This window comes from Vanacampus margaritifer, chromosome 6, assembly GCF_051991255.1.
Source record: "Vanacampus margaritifer isolate UIUO_Vmar chromosome 6, RoL_Vmar_1.0, whole genome shotgun sequence".
Taxonomy (NCBI): domain Eukaryota; kingdom Metazoa; phylum Chordata; class Actinopteri; order Syngnathiformes; family Syngnathidae; genus Vanacampus; species Vanacampus margaritifer.
In genome coordinates, this window is record NC_135437.1 from 13,961,783 (window position 1) to 13,982,870 (window position 21,088).

The 21,088-nt window shown below is 40.7% G+C and overlaps 1 protein-coding gene and 1 long non-coding RNA gene across 6 annotated transcripts in view; one reads left to right on the forward strand and one right to left on the reverse strand.

Moving 5' to 3' along the window:
- LOC144054232 (A disintegrin and metalloproteinase with thrombospondin motifs 20) overlaps positions 1-21,088 on the forward strand; it is a 141,202-nt gene that overhangs the window by 99,840 nt on the left and 20,274 nt on the right. For all 5 annotated transcript variants that reach the window (XM_077569469.1, XM_077569467.1, XM_077569468.1 and 2 more), the window contains 6 exons: positions 1,367-1,486; positions 2,416-2,523; positions 4,395-4,559; positions 5,036-5,305; positions 7,014-7,175; positions 8,675-8,851. In XM_077569469.1, the coding sequence (XP_077425595.1) occupies positions 1,367-1,486; positions 2,416-2,523; positions 4,395-4,559; positions 5,036-5,305; positions 7,014-7,175; positions 8,675-8,851 (1,002 nt within the window). The remainder of the gene's footprint in view (positions 1-1,366; positions 1,487-2,415; positions 2,524-4,394; positions 4,560-5,035; positions 5,306-7,013; positions 7,176-8,674; positions 8,852-21,088) is intronic.
- Positions 11,861-20,733, reverse strand: LOC144054235 (uncharacterized). Its single transcript, XR_013294631.1, has 4 exons — positions 20,564-20,733; positions 19,999-20,061; positions 16,576-16,709; positions 11,861-15,872 (listed from the first exon to the last, which is right to left on the reverse strand). It is a non-coding gene; the product is annotated as an uncharacterized LOC144054235 (long non-coding RNA).

Sequence of the window (21,088 nt, forward strand, 5' to 3'; positions counted from 1 at the left end):
TGGGTCGACGCGTGCAAGGCTTGTCTGAGGAAATGGATTTCATGTGTGGATTGTAGTTTTGCGGCCAGATGCTTTCAAAATGTGTCTGTGTGTGGACCACAACTGTGCACGCACAGACACACGGGGCCCACTTTATAAAATCTCACTTTTTGTCAAAGTGTAGTGTAGATTCTGGTTTGATCGTTTTTATATAGTGTTTAAAAAACAAGAGTGCCATTTACACACTCTAAATGAGTGGATGGATGGATGGATGGATGGATGTAGAGAACAGTCAAATCTTCCGTGTGTGTGTGTGTGTGGTCTTGTTTTATACATAGTGGGGCCAACATTTGGGGATTTTACAGAGTTGTGGGGCCCACCCGTCCATGTGGGGCCATTTTGCTAGACCCCAGAAGTTTAGACCTCTTTTTGAGGGTCAAGACTTGATTTTAAAATTTAGGTTTGAATTGGGTTATGGTTGAGTTTAAGGTAAGGGGCTAGAAAATGCATTATGTCAATGAGATGGCCCCACAAAGCTAGCCAAACAAACGTGTGTGTGTGTGCGTGTGTGTGTGCGTGTGTGCGTGCGTGCGTGCACATCACATCATGGGGGCCATTTTCTGGGGTTTTCTATCATTGCGGGGACATTTTGGTGGTCTCCATGATTCCAAACCTCTTTTTCAGGGTCAAAGCTAGGTTTTAGAGTTTAGGTTTGAATTGGGTTATGGTTGAGGTTAGGGTAAGGAATGGGGGGTAGGCAATCTTTTTTTATGGTTAGGGTAAGTGTCTAGGAAATGCATTATGTCAATGAGATGTCCCCACTAAACATGCAAACCCAACGTGTGTGTGGTCACAGAGGGACAGTCTATACTTCAAATTCATGTGTGTTTGCTGTAACGTGATCCACCAAAGAGTTACGCGGCGTACTCAAACTCCAGCTGCCATTTCCTCTGCGCCACTCTCACTTTGCCCTCATATCCTGTCAGACCAAACCTGATCCGCACTCACGCGCGCGCACACATACACAAATATATTACAATATATTCAAAACACTGCATTGACACCATTGAGGTAAAGCGCAAACCGACTGCAACCTGAATGAGTCACTTTTTAGTCATTCATATTCATCCTTCTTATATATCCGTATGTAAACAACATGTCCATGCACGTATATGCATGAGGTCAGCGATGCACTTTATGGGTGTGTTAATGAATAGAGCTAAAGAAGTAGGTAAAGGGTCAGGGTTCTGGATGTGTATGTTTGTAATCCTTATCTGATGCCCTGTCTGAGGTATCTACTTGTACCTTGACATAGTAAGATAATGTTTGAGATCAAATGTGATTGACTGGGCTTCCCTACTGTCTTGTGTGTGTGCGTGTCCCCCAGTGTTCAGTCACCTGCGGCCATGGCTACCAGATGAGAGCGGTGAGGTGTGTGTCGGGCGACTACGGCAACACTGTGGATGATAGAGAGTGCAATGCCGCGGCCAGGCCCAGAGATAGTCAGGTAAAGACATAACGTAGACACACATACACGCGATATGCTAGACGAGCGTTTAGCGCTGGTATAGGTTTCATTTTGGTAGGTTTTCACTGTGTTTGTACGATTGTCGTTGACGTGAGAGGACTCTCAGTCAGTGTGAACAAAAGTCTTTTTAAGTACTGTTTCAAATGTTCTCCAATTTCGATACTGTAAATGTATAGGATCGAATGCCGAGAGACGACAATATGGCGGCCTCGCGACTTCAAAAGTCTTGGCCTATCGCTATCCATTCAGATTAGTGATGAAAACGGATGGATTTTGCTTCATAATTCCACAAATGTAATATTAATCAGAATGTCATGTTTAGACTAGTGAGGTCACATATGACATATTATTGTCAAGAAATGTTTAAGGTTGACTTCCACTTTAACAAGGAGTACTACTGCTAAGCTAGCTTTCCATGCTAGCCAGCTTTCCATGCTAGCCGCTTGCTAACTAGTAGGTATGTACGTCAAATTTCAAAGATTCAATAATTTACATGAAATTAGCATTATTAGACAGATCTTTTGAGGTGATTCCAGTGATATAAGTATCATAATAACTATTTAAGACAGTATTTTTGCTTACTGTTAAACCATGATGAGTAATAATGTTAAATGCTAGGTGTTACATAATTCACAAAAATGGCAAATTAGTTTTGCCACTTGGGGGCAGCAGACATGCTGTAAACAAAATGCATTATTTTCAGCAAAGATATACTATATTATATATATAACTTTCCTATTATTATTTAGACCTATTTATTTTATTTATTTGTTTGTTTATTCTGCAGTTCTCGTTATTGTCTAGTCTGTGAAGTTAACCATATTCTCATTTGATGCTCCAGTGAAAAAAAAAAAAAGCCTACTGTGTTAATGATGTATAATATTGATCTGGTATGTTTGTGTTGGAAGGACTGTGAGATGGTGGCGTGTCCGTGGGCCTCTCCGGTCCAAAGCACACCTCCACCTGACAACTCTGCTCAGCACCGGACACAGTGGCGATATGGCTCGTGGACAGCGGTAAGGATGCAAACATGGTGAAGCCGTAATCATGGCCTGGGGTCAAATTCACTGTCATTTTATATTTTATCATTGGATTGACTTGTTTTCTTTTTCGGGGTGTTATATCAGGAGATGTCGTTAATATTTGTCAAGTTTGTGGGCCTGTGAAGCCGTTTGAGACTCTTATGTGAGTAAGGCCTATATAAATAGATTTTTCTTGACTTTGCACAGATCAATAGAGACGGCTTGTTGTTTTAACTCAAGTCTCACACAGTTTGATGCATCTCAATGTTAGTAGGCGCAAATGCAAAGCACATGTCATCTCAATGCCAGTCTTCTATGGCTGAGCTTGAACGCCATCTGTCAATCGAACTCGACCGTGTGGTCTCGAACTCTTACACCGCACCACACACGTTCTCCTCAGCGGCGTCATCGATACGCAAGGATTTTCATGTGCATATTTGAGCCCGAGCCGTTTGATTGCATTAGGTATGCGTGCCCTCGCAAATGCTGACTGTGATTTGCTGTCAACGTACGCCGGAGGGTTCAACTGACGGGCGCGGCTGCGGTGCTTCCCCTGCAACGCGCTCAAAGCTGTTTCTAATACTTTGGAGTTAATTCAGCAATAAGTTCAATGCAAGTCTTGGCTAATAAATGCTGGGTTGGGCTGTTTATAAGAGCACGGGGAACCCGACCAATAAACAAACGGCAAAGCCAAAATGTTGAGCATGTTTTGTAAGATGTCTTTTATTGAAGCGCTTCTAATAATCAAACGCAGCGGTGCGTGATACCGCATAATTCGTCTCGGGCAGAGCAAAATGTACTATTTTTCCTTACACCAAATTGGAAGGGTGGGAAATCACGCAAAGTTAAAAGTCAGTGTGGAATGTGTTGATGTTTTGTTGTTTTCTTATTGGAATCTTATGAGTGACGGACTCTCAAGTGCATATTGTAGGGCTTGTGAAACACGCACAAACTGAATTTATTCTTAAACAAAATGATCTAAATTTGACACAAAATATATGCTTTAGTGTTTATTATTTATCTGCTACTACCAAGTTTGCGGCATCTGTCAGTCCACAATTACTTTTTTTTAGCATTAGCATTAGCATCCAGAAGTCCACAGAGTTCATTGTCTTTGATATTTACGTTCCCAACTGCGCTAACAGCATTTTTATCCTTTAGCATTCGAAATAGACAGACGCTGGTGTTTTTTTTTAGCATTCTGAGTCGAATATGTTGACATACAGATGTTAACACACAATTATTAACCATAAATATAAAGTTGCTTGGTCTAAAACAAGTAACTGTTTCTTAAAAGGGAAGTCAACCGTAAACATTTCTTGACAATAATGTGTTATATGTGACCTCACTAGTCTAAACATGACATTCTGATTCATATTACATTCATGGAATAAAAGTTGTGAAGCAAAATCCAGCCATTTTTATCCATCTCAGGTGCGACCATTTTGCCACTTGCTGTTGACTGAAGATGACAGCAATGTTGCTCAGGGCTCAGACAACGACCAATCACAGCTCACCTGTTTTCTGAAGCTGAGCTGTGATTGGTTGTTACCTGAGACCTGAGCAACATTGATGTCATCTATTATCGACAGCAAGTGGCAAATTGGCCGCCCCCTGAAATGATTTTGCTGCTTAACTCATATTCCAGTAATCATATTTAGACCAGCGAGGCTGCATAAAACATTTTATTTAAACCAAAAAAAATTCTGGTTGACTATCCCTTTAAAGCCAGAAAGTTGCCATTTGAAATGTGAATCTATAATCAGCTTTTTTTTCCTCTAATTCTCTCTTAAATGCATTTCAGACCAACTATTTTAAATCCATAACCCGACCAGGTAATAATAATGACTATGTCCTTCCCCCAGTGCTCTGCAACGTGCGGCAAAGGGAAGCGGGCACGCTATGTCAGCTGCAGAGACGCCCAGGGCGGCGTGGCCGACGAGTCCTACTGCGTCCACCTGCCCCGACCACCAGAGACCTCCCCCTGCTTCAGCCCTTGCGGCCAATGGCGCACCGGGGAGTGGTCGCCTGTGAGTGATCCGTCCGCTTGCTGCGTCCAATCAGTACAGATGTTTTTTTTGTTTTTTTTCCTGCCACGGAGATTTGCAGTAATCATTCCCATTGTTCACATCAGGGCTCGATGATGTCAAAGGGGCAATGATGTGTTTGTTTAAATAGTCGGGATGACTTTTGGGGGATCGTCTTTTAATCAGTCTGAAACGTTGTGGGATGAAATCAACTTCAGATATAAAAGGTTTAGTCTGTTGATTCCTGAGTCATGGGAACAAATGATGGAAATCACAAACAGTGAGGAGTTTCCCCTTTAGCCATCACTTCACTGTCATTGGTAATGTAGTGGTTCACATAACTGCCTTCCCTGAAGCTGACCGATCATTTGATGATCAAAGGCTCATCAGTATAAAATTTACCCGCCTCTCACTCCAAGTCAACATTGGATAGATGCTCCAAATTGACATTTGACAGATTGGGTCTGTTCCATCTGCAGTGTTCAGTGACATGCGGTGCCGGAAGGTCCACCCGACAGGTCCTGTGCTCCAATTACCACCAGCCCGTGGACCAGTCCTTTTGCGACCCGGACGAGAGACCCGCAACGGAGCAAGAGTGCACGGCCACGCCCTGCTCCTCGGTCTACCACCGCCAGCGCATCAACGACCAACCGTACGGATATCCCAAAGACCCGGGTCGCCACCCCGGCCACAACAGCTGGAACGTGCCGTCAACGGATAACCAGTGGAGGACCGGACCCTGGGGCGCAGTATGTACAGCCTGTCGATTGTGGGAGTTTGTTAAATGATACCACGAAGCTTGCCCTTTCGCTGAGTCTTAGCTTTAGAGGCCGTAGTATTCCTGCACAGTTCCATTTTCTTGCTACCCTGAATCTTAAACTCATTTTACCGTCAGTTTATTCTCTCGTGCTATTGTGGTCCGTTAGCGTGATGCGTTCAGAGCGGCGTGGTTTTGGCAGTTTCTATTTTGATGTGGCCCAAAACACAAGGGGAATGGTATCACAAATTGATCAGACATTTATTTCAAGCATTTACTGTACTAGGTACATATGAAAAATTACATATCAGAATTAGGCATTGGGCAAAAAAAATTATGTTTTTCTGTGGTTTTAAAAAGTCAAGGTTTTAAGTTTAAGTCAACCGCTAGTAATGTCTGTCACCGGTAAAGATCTCTAATTTTCTTTTTTGAGGGAACTTTGAAGCACTTCATTTGAATTAATTACCCCCCAAAAATCATGCCAGTGTGTACTAGTTAGCTCCAAGGACAACAGGAGTAGCCCACGGGGTCTCTTCTAAAAATAGCTCAGCATTGACTCTGTGACTTGCTAAAAAGAATTAAAACAGAAGATTATTAACATTTACTTATTTATTTTATTTAAACTTAACACGGTACACATTTCTTAATGCAGTGTCTCAACCTTTTTTGAGCCACGGCACACTTTTTTCATTGACAAAATCTCGAGGCACGTCACCCATTAAAAAAAAAAACGTACCAAAATAGTCTATATTGTGTTTAAAAATAAGAAGGAAAAAAATTCAGTGGAAAAAAAATTACTCTGAGTTTAATTGGAATTTGCATGTTCTTCCCGTGCCTGCGTGGGCTTTTTCTGGGTACTCCGGTTTCCTCCCACATTTCTAAGAAGCATGGCAGGTTAATTGAACACTCTAAATTGTCCCTAGGTGTGATTGTGAGAGTGAATGGTTGTTTGTCTGTGTGTGCCCTGCGATTGGCTGGCAGCCAAGTCAGGGTGTACCCCGCCCACTGCCCGAAGCCAGGTGAGATAGACTCCAGCACCCCTTGTGAGGAATAAGCGGTTAGGAAATTGGATGGATGGATATTAATTTTTCATTTTAATACTGTGATATCATGATATTCCAGAACCTAATATCGGCCCATGCCTAATTAGAACTATAGTTGGAGCCTGTTAACAAAAATCCCCTTATTCCTTTTTGTTGTTGCTCTTTTTAATGCATCTGGAGGCTGTTTTTGTTTTCACTTTTTCCCACCGAGAACTCCCCTGCAAAATTTCACCTATCATGGCGTTGAGTGAAAACACTTCTGTTCATCCTCATTCGCTGCTGTCCTCCCTTGTGAAGAGCACCGAACGTGCTCCCCTACCCTCTGGCAGTTGGGGGGGAGTGGGGTCATGGTAATTGGATGCAGGGCCGAAGTCAAGGCTGTTGCAAGAAGTTTGGCTTGATAAACTGTCTTTAATATGGGTGGTCAAACATTTGGAATTGTTTCTCAATATAAAGCAGGCCAAAGCAATGTACATGTTTATTCATTAGACCCACAGAATTCTTGGAATCTTGCTCTATGCAACTCATAAACACTTCACTGGCAGTAAAGCTGAATATTAATCATCCATGGCATCACGGAGTACATTTCGATGAATCATTCCCTGGCCTCGCATGTTGGTATGTGCGCATGTGTGATGTGTTGTTTCTGCTTCTCAGTGTTCCAGCACCTGTGCGGGGGGCTTCCAGAGGCGAGTGGTGGTCTGCCAGGACGCCAACGGCCGCGGCAACAGTTACTGCGACGAGAGGGTCAAGCCGGCCGAGTCCAAGAGCTGCAACTCGGGGCCGTGCCCGCTGTGGAATTACGGCGTCTGGGGAGAGGTGAGCTTATCTTCTTGCTTGCTTTTACATTTCTCTTTGTAATCATGGTGAACCTTGCTACACTTCCTGCGCTGCAGTTGCGTCCTTATCATCTGTTGTGTCTGTTTTGGCACGCCAGCATGGTCACATGCAGGGTACCTCAAATCTTGATTTATATGCACATCATGGATTGATTGTACAAAACTTAAGATCAGTCGATTGATTAGAATTGGATGTGTTGAAAACCAGGGCCGGTCGATTTCAAACATTGGACTGCTATTTTTTTTGAATGGACTGTCTATTTATATACCGCTTTTTTTAGTTATAGTGCCCAAAGCGCTTTACAAAGCCTCTCATTCACCTATTCACACACCAGTGGTCGGTTGCTGCCACGCCGGGCGCTGCCAGGTGCACTGGGAGCAAATTGGGATTCAGTGTCTTGCTCAAGGACTCTTCCACATGGTCACCAGGGGTGAGGATCGAACCCACAACCTCTCGGATGAGAGACGACCACTCTACCAACTGAGCCACGCCGCCCATGAAATTAGCCAATGTGTTAGTCAGGTCATTCTATAGACCTGTCATTCAAAATCTTAATTTTTACAGGCAATTCTTTGTTAGGTGAGCAAGGCCAGTTGTGCAAGGAATTGACCTGGATGTCACTATTGTACACATAAAAGTCACGGTTTGTTTAAAAGAATATATATATAAAAAAAAAAATGTAGTGCAAAATAAATCAAACATGAATGTGTTAAATATGTTATTACTGGTAACACAAACACGCATTTATAATTTAATGATTAAAAAAAAGAAATTAACAGTATATTTACAGTTGACAACCGCTATTCGCGAGGAATAGGAAAGCCAGTTCCCGAATAGTGAAAATCCACATGAAATTGGCACGCAATGCAATGGGGATTTAAAAAAAAAAAAGTATTACGTTGTTTTTTGTTTTTTTATTAATCGCTGATTGATTGATAACTCAACTCCATTTATCGTATACCACTCTTCTGTTTTCTTGATTGATGAAGATGGAATCCAGAGGCAGCAGATACAATGAAAACAACAGAGGCCCTAGAATTGAACCCTGTGGAACACCTTACGTTCCGTTATATATGTGAATTCGTATTGCACATATTCATCTGACCGCTTTTTTTTGCTCGACATAGTTAGGATGAAGGGATTACGATAATAAAGAAATCACACGACTTACAATCACTATTGAGCGGGCAAAATTCCCTGAGCACAGATAGGCCAAGCAATGTAGCGTGTTCACCTGCAGCCAATGATGGCCAAGCGGGGCGTATCATCACAATTTATTTGAGTCGGCGTGTGATTGGACCGCCACCAAACCCCCGAGATTGACTGGCCAAACCCCTGGGGTTGGATCGAACCCAGGTTAAGAACCACTGTTTTCGAGGTATCGGTGAAAAAAAGTGGTATTGTACATCCCTATTTTAGATTTACTGTAAGTCATGTTAGCAGCAGATCCCTAACGTGGGTCTCTCTGGCTCCCTCAGTGCACTCAGAGCTGCGGAGGAGGACGGCGAACTCGCCTGGTGGTGTGCCAGAGGCCCAGCGGCGAGCGGCTCAACGACTACAACTGCGACATCCTGGACAAGCCGCTGGACATGGAGCAGTGCAACCTGCAGCCCTGCGTAGGCTCCGCCTCCTGGCAGCGCAGACCATGGAAGCCGGTACGATAGTGTTCCCTTCCCTGACACTTACCACCCTTTTTTTTTCGCCCGCTGGTGCGTCAGCGCCAACGGGCCCGTCAGTGTGTATTTAGTCTAATGCTGCGGGGAGACTCAACTTAGCGCCGCTTATCACGTGCGCGCTCGTTGGCATGCGTTGGCGCCAGCCCACCCAGCCGGGGCCCCGCAGTGACATGGTGCTGATTAGAAGGGAGAAACAAAAAGAGCAAAAAAACACCCGACGACACGAAATGGTGCTTCTCTTAGGCGTTCATTACAAACACATGGATCTCATTTTTTTTACACTCAAGACGGTGTTGTTCTCTGTATGCTGTTCTCGCTGCCTTCAACATGTATCCTGAGTACACAAGTGTATATTTGTGTATAAGAGTTAAAACTATGGCTTTTATCGAATTATTGTATTAGGTATTGTCTTTGTACAGGATTTTATTTTGGTTTGTTTCTCCCAAGTGCCTTATTTTTCGTTACTGATTATTTAAAAACGTTTGCTGGTGCTCTTGCTCAGACCTCTTGTATCTCTTTAAAGTAAATACAGTATTGTACAGAGGAAAATATTTTCATTGATTTTTGTTTGGTTAGAGAAGGGGTGGATGGATTTTTTTCCCCCTTTACTTCATCCGAGACAGTCGGTACATTTCGTATTCTTCACAACATAGAATGAAAAAACATATGCAAAAAATTTAGTGTAAACAAATGCATAAAAAACATTTCACATGAATGCAGTAAACTCAGTACAGTTGATCTAAAAAGTCAACACACCCCTTCTTCTTCTTTATATAGAAAAATGAGACCAAGATAAATCATTTCAAAACTTTTAAATGGGAGTCAACACACACCTGCCACAATTGAAAGTGCCTTTGATTAACCCCAAATAAAGTGTAAATGTTCTAGTAGGCTTTTCTAGCAGAAGCCTAAAGATGCTGTGCTAACACTGACTGCTAATTTGAGCGGTTCATATTTCCCTCCACTCTGACGGCTGTAGAAGCTCTATGCAATTATTCTTCGTGCTGTAACTTGTTACACAAAATGACTGGAAAAGCCTACTAGAACATCTGAACTTTATTTGGGGGAAATCTGAGGCAGTGAATAGAGTGGCAGGTGTGTGATGACTGCTATTCGACAGGAGTTTGAATGTGATTTGTTTATTTTGAGCATTTTTTATAAGAGGGTGTGCAAACTTTGGCAACCAGATTATCTTAGTTTAGTTTTACTTGCCTTGTTGAAAACATTTCATTTCAATGGAGTTGAGCAGTTGAACGTATTTATTTTAATCTCATTTTTTTATAGCACAAAATATGGCATTTGAACAGGAGTGTGTAGACTTTTTAAATCTTCATATATTTTATTATTTCAGGTGTCAATGGCCTTGCTGATAAAGTGACATGTCATCAAAACAATGACTAACATCTAAACATTTGGGTTTCGTTTAGAGTTAACGAGATCCTAATATTGTCTGTACAAACGTCATTCAGTACGTTTATATTATGTACGTAATTTTGTGGCGATCCTGTCTCGAAATGGAGCTTTTTTTATTATCTTTAGCAGCGGTCAAAATCGGTGCATTATTGTCGCAAATTTACTATACAGAATCTAAAAACACGCAGATACCTCCACCCTGTTTTTTTGTTTTGTGTGTCACTTATTTTGGCCAGTTATTTTTTTTATTTTTGAAGGATTTTTTTCCACGCATAAAAGAATATTTATTTGTAGCTGATAATGTTGCAGCTTTAATGTTTTGAATCCCATTTTTAAAAAATCACTTGAATTCTTTGTCCACATCTGATACACGCCATGCAATCATTTAAAAATGCCACTTAAAAATCATAAAACAAGACAAAAGTAAGAACCGGACTCCTTTCGAAGGATGTCCAACACCCCATTTTCATGCCCAGGGCAAAGGTCAGTGTAACTGTGCACGTGAATGAAGTTTACTTTCTTTTTCTATTTTCGCTGCCATGTTCAATTTGTGCCGTTGTGGGAGTGAACGCAGCTAAGTTGCTTCCTGGCCAATGGAAGTGGCTCCTTTAAATTCAGCACCACAACTTAGACCTGAACTGGTCTATGGTCGAGTCTACTTTATGTCACCAAATTGTCAGGTGTGTCAGAGGCATAACAAACATAAGATATTTGAAGCAATCTCCCAATTAAGCATCGCGGCATCATTATAGGCTGCAGCTCGACAATAAAAATGCGACTAGTGATAAAACACAGAAAAGCTTTCATAGCGTGTGTCATTTTTGTGTGTGTGTGCATGCTCTTATTTAGGTCCCCATAAAAGCGCAGCGGGACTCCAGCGCTGTCACATGCAGCTTTACAGGAAACAAATCGCGAGCGGTCGTAAAACGCGAACATTGGCGACGGCGACACATTGGCGACGCCTAATTCAGTTTGACGCGTCGCAGATGCGCGTCGCGTCCCCCCCAAGACAAGCGGCCCCTTTGCAACATCTTATAACCTCAGCGTATCTTTATTCTATTTGTGCATGTTTTGCTTGATTGTTCCAAGATATTTATTTCAGTGGAGTGCAAAAACACAAAAAAAAAGAAAAGAAAAAATGTTTGAGTCAGCTCCTACCCCTTTGTAAAGTTGATTAAAGAACCCAAACTGTGACACTGGTGTTGTTTCTCCATGCACACAAAATATTGCACATGCCTAAGAAAGCTTTCATATTTAAAGTCAAAAGAGAACATACAATGAAAAGAACACCTAACGTATTTGAAACACACTTTTTATTACGCAGGTACAAATATATATATTTATATACACAGAAGGTGACTCAAGTATAATGCTAAGAAATTAATTATTATAGCATTCATAATCTATTTCATACTTATAACAGTACAATTTGTGCAGTGTCAGCTGTTTTATACATCAGGAGTAAATATGCATTTAGAATGAATTATATATATATATATATATATATATATATATATATATATATATATATATATATATATATGTGTGATATATATATCACACATAGCAGCACATCTGTTAAAAAAGTCAGGAAGATTTCCATTTGTGCAGTTCTAGCACCCTCTGGTGGCTAGTTTTTTAGTGCAGTTTAATTTTCACAAGGCATGTTTTGGCCCTTTTATGTTTAAAATCCACGCTAATGGTCAGATGAAGGAGGAACGTAATATGCTTGTGAGTCAATATGTGGAGGAACTCAATGTGTGCTTGCATTAGCAAGTATATGCCTCTATATATATATATATATATATATATATACACATATAATATTTATAATATTTTAATAATATTTTTTATTTCTGTAATGTACAAAAGCACAATGTTGTATGTGTGTGTGTGTGTGTGTGTGTTTTTTTTTAGCATGAGCTAAAAAAAAATTACAATATTGTGACCTTTTTTTAGCTTTGCCGACCTCCCCACAATATCGTGCTAATTATCGTATTGTGACCCTCCTATCGTGACAATATCGTATCGTGATGTTTGGATATGGTTACATCCCTAATATATATAATATCATATCATTTTCAATAGCCTTCCCTTGCGTGAGAGCCTCTTTGTTTGCTTTTCTTACCTAACCGTGGTGTTACCTGTTTTAACTCAAATGCAGTAACGGTCAGCTGCAATTATTATTGTTATAAATGATGGACTTTCAATATGTTATTGTCATTTGTAATCACATTTTCTTGCACTACTCAATTTAGGGAGTGATCCATTTTGACAGTACCCATAAAAAGAACCTTGGCTTTATTTCAAGTGATTTTTCCATCACCCTAATTGGGCGTGACTGCTTCGCTGACTCTTGTTGTTCTCTCAATCATCGCATATTGAATCACATTTGTCCAAAGAAAAGACACAAAACAATTGGCGTATTTATTGCACAGACAGTCAAAAAGCAGAATGCCATGAGTGTGAACCAACTTGGAAGCAATCAGCAGTGTGTGTGTCGGGTTTCCACGTGGGATCAATTGGCCAGGAAAAGATCAATTTCAGTCATTTAAGGCTTGCTGGCTTGTAATAAAAACATACCGTTTCCTGGTGAGCCACGTTCCCATGGACGCACGCGGGAGGACTGAACTCATCACAAATGAAATCCACATGCACGTTGACATATTTGACTTTAGCCTGAGGTTAGAGCGTACCTCGAACCTGTCTCACACACACACATACAGCATCGGGGTCCACCGCCAGTGACATCACTGCGCTCATGTTTCTTTCTTGTCTCAGACTCCTTTTGCTTGTTTAAAGTAGAGGCTTTTCTTTTAATCCATCCATCCATCCGTTCATTAGAATGGAACAGAAAGCCTTTATTGTGACTGTATGGTGCAGATACAACAAAATTGGGGTCAAAGGTGAGCTGAAGGCTACTCCAGAGAAGTGGAAGTATGCTCTGGAATATTCACCAGCAAATCACACATATAGACTAACAACCATTCATGCTTATGTTCGCACCTATGGACAGTTTAGAGCTGCAGGCTCACTATGTTTTTTTTTTTTGCAAGGACCATCTCATAATTCATACACCAGTTAAACATGACCATTTTCCCTAATTTCAAGAAATGGAAAAAATCATAATGATAGTATTTCAATTTTTTCAAAAATGCAACTTCATTCCTGTAAAATCATGGCTTTTTTTCCAAAAAGAAAAAAATTATATGACCATATTACCGTAAAAAAATTCACAAAAAATAAAAAGACCTGGCATTCTACGTACATATATATATATATATATATAATTCCTGTAAATCATTTGTTCTTTAATCATATCAGATCTTTTAATTAGCTCAAAGCTAAGGTAGAGAGAAGTAATGAGGTTAGTGAGTTTATTTTATTGGCCACACCATGTGTACAAAAGCACATTTTAAAAGGACCACTGACCATGTTGCGCAACAATTTTGGTCAATTTTGGCCACCTTGCCCCTGATGTCTGTACAGAAGAAATCAGGTACAATACTCAGTAAACTTTTTTTTTTCTTTTTGCGCAAAAAAAAAATAAACAAAGCATTTCTGGAAGAAAAAAAAATTAAGAAAAACTAACAAACCCACTCTGAAAACTAACCCAATTTAAAAATCAAAACTCACAGCGAGATAAAAACTAAATACGTGACCATCTCAGGCAAGAGGAGACAAATGAAAGAAGGCAAAGTGTAAAGTTCTGTAAATGTTTAGGATGGTCCTGATGGAGCGCGAGGTCACGTCAGGTCAACGTCCGTCATCCGAGCGCCTTTTAAACCCTCGGGTTTTGCTTCTTAAACGTGCAAGCTAGCGTGTCAGGCTCGGTGGAACCTGGGTCTGTTCTTGTTCAGGCCTGTCCATGCTCTCAAGTAGATGGACGTGGTTTTGGAGTAGTACTAGTAGTGAACTCCCTCATGGAAACTAACTAAAAATCATTGTGTGGTACGTACCTTGGTTTTAAGGGCTCCGTTCAGAGGTGAACATGTTTTCTGTAAACAGGAACAGGTTTAGTTACATTTAAAAGTAAACATGAAAAAAAAGCAAGCTGCTAGTCGTGAATTTGCCAGTAAATGAAAAATGAAACAATCTTATATTATACACCAATGATGGCATTAGTTATTGCAATATCCCCATCAGAAAAATACCATTTGCTCACATGATACTAGAAGTTGCATCAAGCATTTTTTTTTTTCTTACCACACTGAAATTCACCTTTTGAGTGAGGCTGCTTTGAATGAGTTAATGATGATTAATGAGTTGTTTTGATGTCGCTTATCGCTAGCCAGCAGATGAGAAGCTTTGTATTTGTTTTTCGAAAAGAGACGTGAAGCTACAGCATGAGGCCTAAAATTACATGTGGTAATTCTGTACTAAAAAATTTGAATGGCAATACTCGAAACTCAAGTTCATGTTTCATATTGTGCAGTTGTTTAGTTACAGATTATTTCCACATATATATTGCTATGTATATACAGTACAGTGTTCCCTCACTTTACGTCATTTTACCACAACTAATTTAAATTGGCAACAATGACCTTATATTTAGGGCTTATTATAGCATCATCTTTTGAAAATCAATATTAGGGGTGTGCCCAAAAAAATTGATTCTCACAAAAATCGCGATTCTCATTTAGTATGATTCAGAATCAATTTTAAATGAACCAAAATCGATTTTATTCAAATTATTTTATACTGCCTTGCCCTTTTGTGTGCCTTTATTGGGAGCGCTGTTCATGTTGTACCTGATTTGGCCACTTGAGGACAATGTGGTTCCGCCCATTCTGATACACTGTTAACTTGTAGCCCCATTAGAGAATAGAAGGAAAAAGTCACAATCAAGTTAGTCCAATAAAAGTTGCTGTTTTTTGCAGCGTAGGAAGAGCATATGCCGGTGAGCAATGTTAAAATGCTTCTCTGTATACATTCCTGAAGTGTTGTATGGATAGCCGTTCTTTGAGTAGCGCGCTAATTAGCATTAGCGAGTCAGACTGGAGTAGATCATGACGATTCTTTGCACATCTATAAATTGAAGCAGAAGTCATCGTTAATCAAATCATTTTGAATCAAAAATCATTCTGAATTGAAAATCGTCTCTGAATCGAATCGCAGAGCCAAAAATCGGAATCGCTTTTACACCTTACAAGGCCCTCAAAGCGCTTTACATTCGACTACTCATTCACCTATAATGTATCCATTCCATTGTAAAGCGTCTTTGAGTGTCTAGAAGAGCGCTATATAAATCCGATGCGTTATTATTATTATTATTATTATTATTACTGATGACGCAGCAACAGAAGGTTCAGCATCTTGCTCAAGGATACTTCGACGACCACTCTACCATTGAGCCACGCCTCCCCCAAATATTCATGAATATGAACGCATTTAATGTGAATCAACCCAATTGGTCAACTGGCTGGACATTTTTCGTGGGATTTTGCTTAGTCAGCGCCATTTTCTTCTCTATTTGCAACACACACAAAAAAGCATCTTTCAGTTTCAAATTAAGATGAATTCATGCATAATTGAGTTATACTTAAGACATGATCGAAGACTTCCATCCAGCGGCCGGCCCAAAAAGCTGAAAAAGGGAGACGGTTTGAATGGTTAGAGCACGGAAAAAACAAGCATAAAAAGGCATAGAAGTTTGTTTGCGGCCATGTTTTGAGATCTTGAAAGTTTTCTAAGAACTAAGTGGAAACACAGCTGGCCAACATTTAGCAGGAAGAGGAAGTTGAGCTTTTCGCCAAGGTCAAAGGTCATCCACTTTGTTGCGACGTTACTGCCAAACTCTTTGGATATGCGAGACATATGCTGTTTGTGCAAAGATCTTTCGTTGACGTACGTCTGTGTTGCAACGCCGTAAGGCGGGCGGGGGCGGAGGGGAAGCCCTCTGTGGAATGTTTAGTCCGGAACTGTGCTGTTTTGGCATTTCACTTTGACTTATGGCGTTGTGCTATATCTCTTCGGAGTGCTGTTGACTTAAAAAGGAAGTCCTCGGACTGGTTTTCATTTTAAATCTCTTAGAAGACGTTCGGTTTTTGCCGACGCTTTGACAGACACGGTATTTGAGCTGAAAATCGTTCCCACCCTCCGTATTGGATCTTGATCGAGACCTGTCGCATCTGAAAGTCATCGAGCGTTTGCGTACGAAGCAAGGAAAAGCAAATATTTCGGCTGGGCTTTGCTCTATACCAAGTCCAAGTATGTCAGGATTTCACGCTACTTTGCCGGAAACACATCTGGCCGTTTAACAGATCGATGCCTCCTGACAACATTCTTACCAGTTGCTCCCACACGGAGTGTTGTTTTGACTTGTGCCTTCACCAGCTCCCTGCAAACGTGATCGGGATGTTCTGGGACTCTTTATCGTCCTCCCTCGCGTCCCCGTCCTGTTTCATCTTCAGCGAGGCCGGGCCTGCTCGTACGGGTAGATAACAAAAAAACATACGTGGGTGCTTTGATGAGTACAAGCCAGTAGATACGGTAGAACATCTAATTGGGGTACACAAATACAAGTATAAGTTCTGGATCGAACCACAATAGATACAATTCTGAACCTCTTTAAAAATAGTATTAACCAGTCAGTCGATGACATTTTTTTTACCGTAATTAATCGCATAACTTCAATGGTTAGCTCACGATTAATCGTGGATTTTTTTCTAAATATTTTTTCCTACATTTTCATACTCTTGTTGTATGTTAATGTAATGTTAAACTAATAGAAATATGGCTTCATCTTTTAGTCATTGAGACAGTAATTCCATAATAATTCATATTGAAAAAAAATTGTGTGATATGGATTTGTGTTGAGGTCATTTTTCTGCCACTAGATGGCATAATTGCATTTGTAAAACGGTGATAGCTCAGTGCATTTTTCTTTTCATATTAAGAGCTATCTAATCTTTAACGTGAAGCAACTTGTGAAATTCTGTACATTTTTAAAATTGTAAATTACAACTTGACTCCAGTCTACACAAATATATGCATTATTATTATATTTATTACTACTAAATTTTGACGCGGACATGTCTGCTGCATTGCGACTGGAATTTCCCCACTACAGGCTTTCCAAGTAAGGGGTGGTCATTAATTGCATGTTAAAAGAAAATAGTGGTGGAACTTTAAATTAACTCAAAATGAACGCACAAATTTTGACACCGCTATTACTTACCCTCCCATGCACTTTAACTCAATCACTGCCAGGCCAGTAAAATCCCATCTTTGACGTCTACAGCCATCAATGGCTGTGAATGAGTTAAACATGTTGGAATGTATTAAGAAGACGTGACTTTCATTTTTTTTTGTCTGCCAGGGGTCACCACAGCGAGTCACTCGCATGTTTTTTTGGGCACAGTTTTGGTGCCGGATGCCTTTCCTGACACAAGCCACCCGTTTCTTTCTGGCTTTGGGACCGGCAGTTGCTTGAAATTGGTGCATTGACCGGGAGGGTTATCACAAACCCTCGTCAACTTTACGTCATCTGGAGATCTTTTTGCCGTTCCTTAAAAACGTACTTTGCACGCGCCGTATTCCAGCGAGTACGTTATGCTTCCGCCATGTGGCTCTCGAGCCACTTCGATTGGTAAAAATTTAATTGGCTGTGTTCACTCCCACAACGGCATAAAGGCAAGGTAAATACCAAAAGAAAGAAAACTCAGGTGCACATTTAGACTGCACTGGACTTACTTACGCTGGGCTCGAAGAAAAAAAGTCAGCTAGCTTCATGCTAACGCATAAAATTATCGCAATGTTTCGGAATTATAACAATTTCAACTGCTGCTTTAAAACACACGGTGGAGCAATACACACAAACGGCATCAATATCAACAATATTTACAGGCACTCACTTTGGCACCATGCTGCCTCTTACTGGTCATTTTTGGTCCTACAACAGACTTCTGATTCATGGAAGGAGACTCGTGATTGTCTGTCGGTGGAGATGTGATTTTGTATGTGTGTGCTGTGTTGGTCATCTTGAACAATATTAGACCAGTAAGTACACATTTGCTGATTTTTGTTTAAAAACATTCATCCATTCGGCATGACTACTTTTTTTTTTCTTCCTCCTGGAGAGCTCAGTATTGTTCATTCGGTAATTTTACCGATTTGACATGTCATCATCATTGCTGTCTTTTTTTTTTTTGTATGTCGGCATGACTACTTATGAATTCCAACTTTAAAAATTCCCCCCATAGCCGATTTGACAAGACATCACTGAGATTGCGACTCCAGACGTTCACCCTTGTAGTCTAAACACTCACGTTGCCCAAGGTTAAGTCACTTTTAGGAAATGTGTTCACCATTACCATCAAGGCACTGTGTGATTGACACATAACCTTGACACTCAGCATTTCGGAGGCTGCAGTCTTCCTTAAAAGCCTTGACTAAAGATAACATGCCAAAAAAAGGCCTTTTGTTAGTCTGCAAAGTAGGGAAACAATCCGATTCCAATGTAAAGGTCATCTTAAATTTCGCTAAAAAATTCCTTTCTACCAACATGGTGATGTGCTTTATATATTTAGTACAAAACTTTGTGTTTTTTTTTAACCCCCTAAAATGATCACGTTACGTTTTTAACCACAAGTTGACTTCACTTGATCGTGATTTTCCGGCCGATGACGATCGAGTTTGAAATAAAACGATCACCGATTCGATCTGAAGATGGAGCAATATATCTATTTTTAAAAAATATATATATTTACTCTACAGTTGACTGAATTTGCGAGGGATGGGGACTGGCCCGGCCCACTAGCGACAACTACAAACGTGTTAATTGATGTCAATTGAAATGCATTGAGGGTTGATGAAGGGCTATTTAAGTAAACTTGACATGAGTTCAAATACTGATAAACATGAAATATAACATGTAACGTCTTATTTCGTGGAGCCGATCGGGCAATTTAACCCCTTCAGATCCATAGATGGTCCCAGTGGACATGACGTATTTGCGTGTCAAAACCAATAAACGCATAATTTGGATGATGTCAACACTTCTGGTTCATGATTGGATTCTCGCTAACCAATCACAATCGCAAGTTGATTTGCATGATGTTTATGTAAAAAATGTTACATATAAACTTGGTAAATTTACAACACGTTACAGCCATGTAATCCTGGCGTCCATTATCACAAATAAAAACATGATATTCCCCAAAAATGTTCCCAAGTTGTTTTTATGTGGGAAAAGCGTCAAAAAATAAATAAAAAATGTAATTGAGCAGCAGAAAAAATGCAGGTCTGATGGCTTTACGACATAACAGCTGCTCATTGAATTTGCATAAAATGCTCAATATCGCCCAATCCCGATCCAGCTGATCCGATCTGTGTAAAGTGTTATTTTTTTCTAGGGATATTTGATACCATTTTTTTCAGACCGAGTACTCAACTCTTGAGTAGTCACAAATACCAAGTACTGATACCACTAGTACTTTTGATACATAAAAGTTCCTCCAAAAAACTTTGACAGATCATTTTAAAGAAAGATCTGAACATCACAATGTAGCAATTTTCCCTAATATTGCATGACGTTACTGCCAATTTTCTATTCTTCCAATTTCTAATTTCTAGTTCCTAATCGTAAAATAGTTACAAGGCAAGGTATCGGCCTGATAAGAAACCTGGTATTGGTACTTGCACATCCCGATTGTTTTCTATTTGTTTAGTTTCTCGTGTTAAACGGGTTCTCTTGATTCTTATTGGCTTACCTGATGGCAGAAAATGAGTAGGCGGGGTCATCTTTAGATCGCCAGTCTTGCAATAGGTGGTCTCTACAAAAAAAAAAAAAAGGTAACAACTCCCGTTTGACTCTCTTGATTAACTCTCCCCGCTCGTCTGTTTGAAATGAAGCGCGTCTGGTTTAGCACTCAATTAAGTGATTTGCTTGAGAAGTGTGAAAGTGTCAAACGTCGCTCTGGATCTACTTAAAGCGAATAATTGCGAGCTTCGCGCTGCATTCTGTGCGAGCGAAAGCTGTTTTTCTTGGCCGCTATTGGGCTCATTTCTGCACGGCGGATGAGTGATTCCACTTTAATCCCTGCATGAATCCTTTCTCCCCACCCCCGGATTACAACAGATTTAAGGCGGCTAATCATGTGAAATTAATGGTCGTGACGACGTGGGAGGGCAGAAAAGTGTGTCAAGAGAGTTTCCCATGTCAGACAAGATTTTTTTTTCTTGGTTAGCATCCTCAAACATTTCATGTCGATTCCAATTTCAACAGTGGAAGCGGAGTGTTGGGACAAAGTTAGAAATAGTGAAAGGGCGCCCTACCTGAGTGGCTGCTCTCGGGTCCCAAAGGTCAGCTGTTTGTTTTTTCTCGATTTTCCCTCATTTTTGTCTGAGAGGTTGAAGCGCTCCTGCGGTCCACTACACTTCACTGAACTGCACTGTTCTGTGCCAGCTCTCTGCGATGCACTAATGGCTGACATATGATGCGAGGGAGGAGCACATATAGCCGTTTTTAAACCCCCCCCCATACACACTCCTCCCCCTCCTCCCACCATTAAAATGCAGATAAAGCTCAGCCAGGGGAGCGCAGCCCGTATGGCTGTGATTTTCTTCCTTCCTCCCTTCTTTTACAGCACTGAGGAGGGGCCTGCTCTTCTCTCAACAACCCCCCCTCCACAAAAAGCAGTCTGAGGTGGTGGTGGGAGTTATCTTTTTTGTGTGCGTGCGTGCAGCAGCTATGCGAATGGGCCAGCTTTGATGCTGTGCGTCAGCTGAGGCTGCCCTGTGTTTAAAATGCCTCGGTAATTACAATGTGGGATGCATGTGTGTGCAGTGTCAACCGCTACG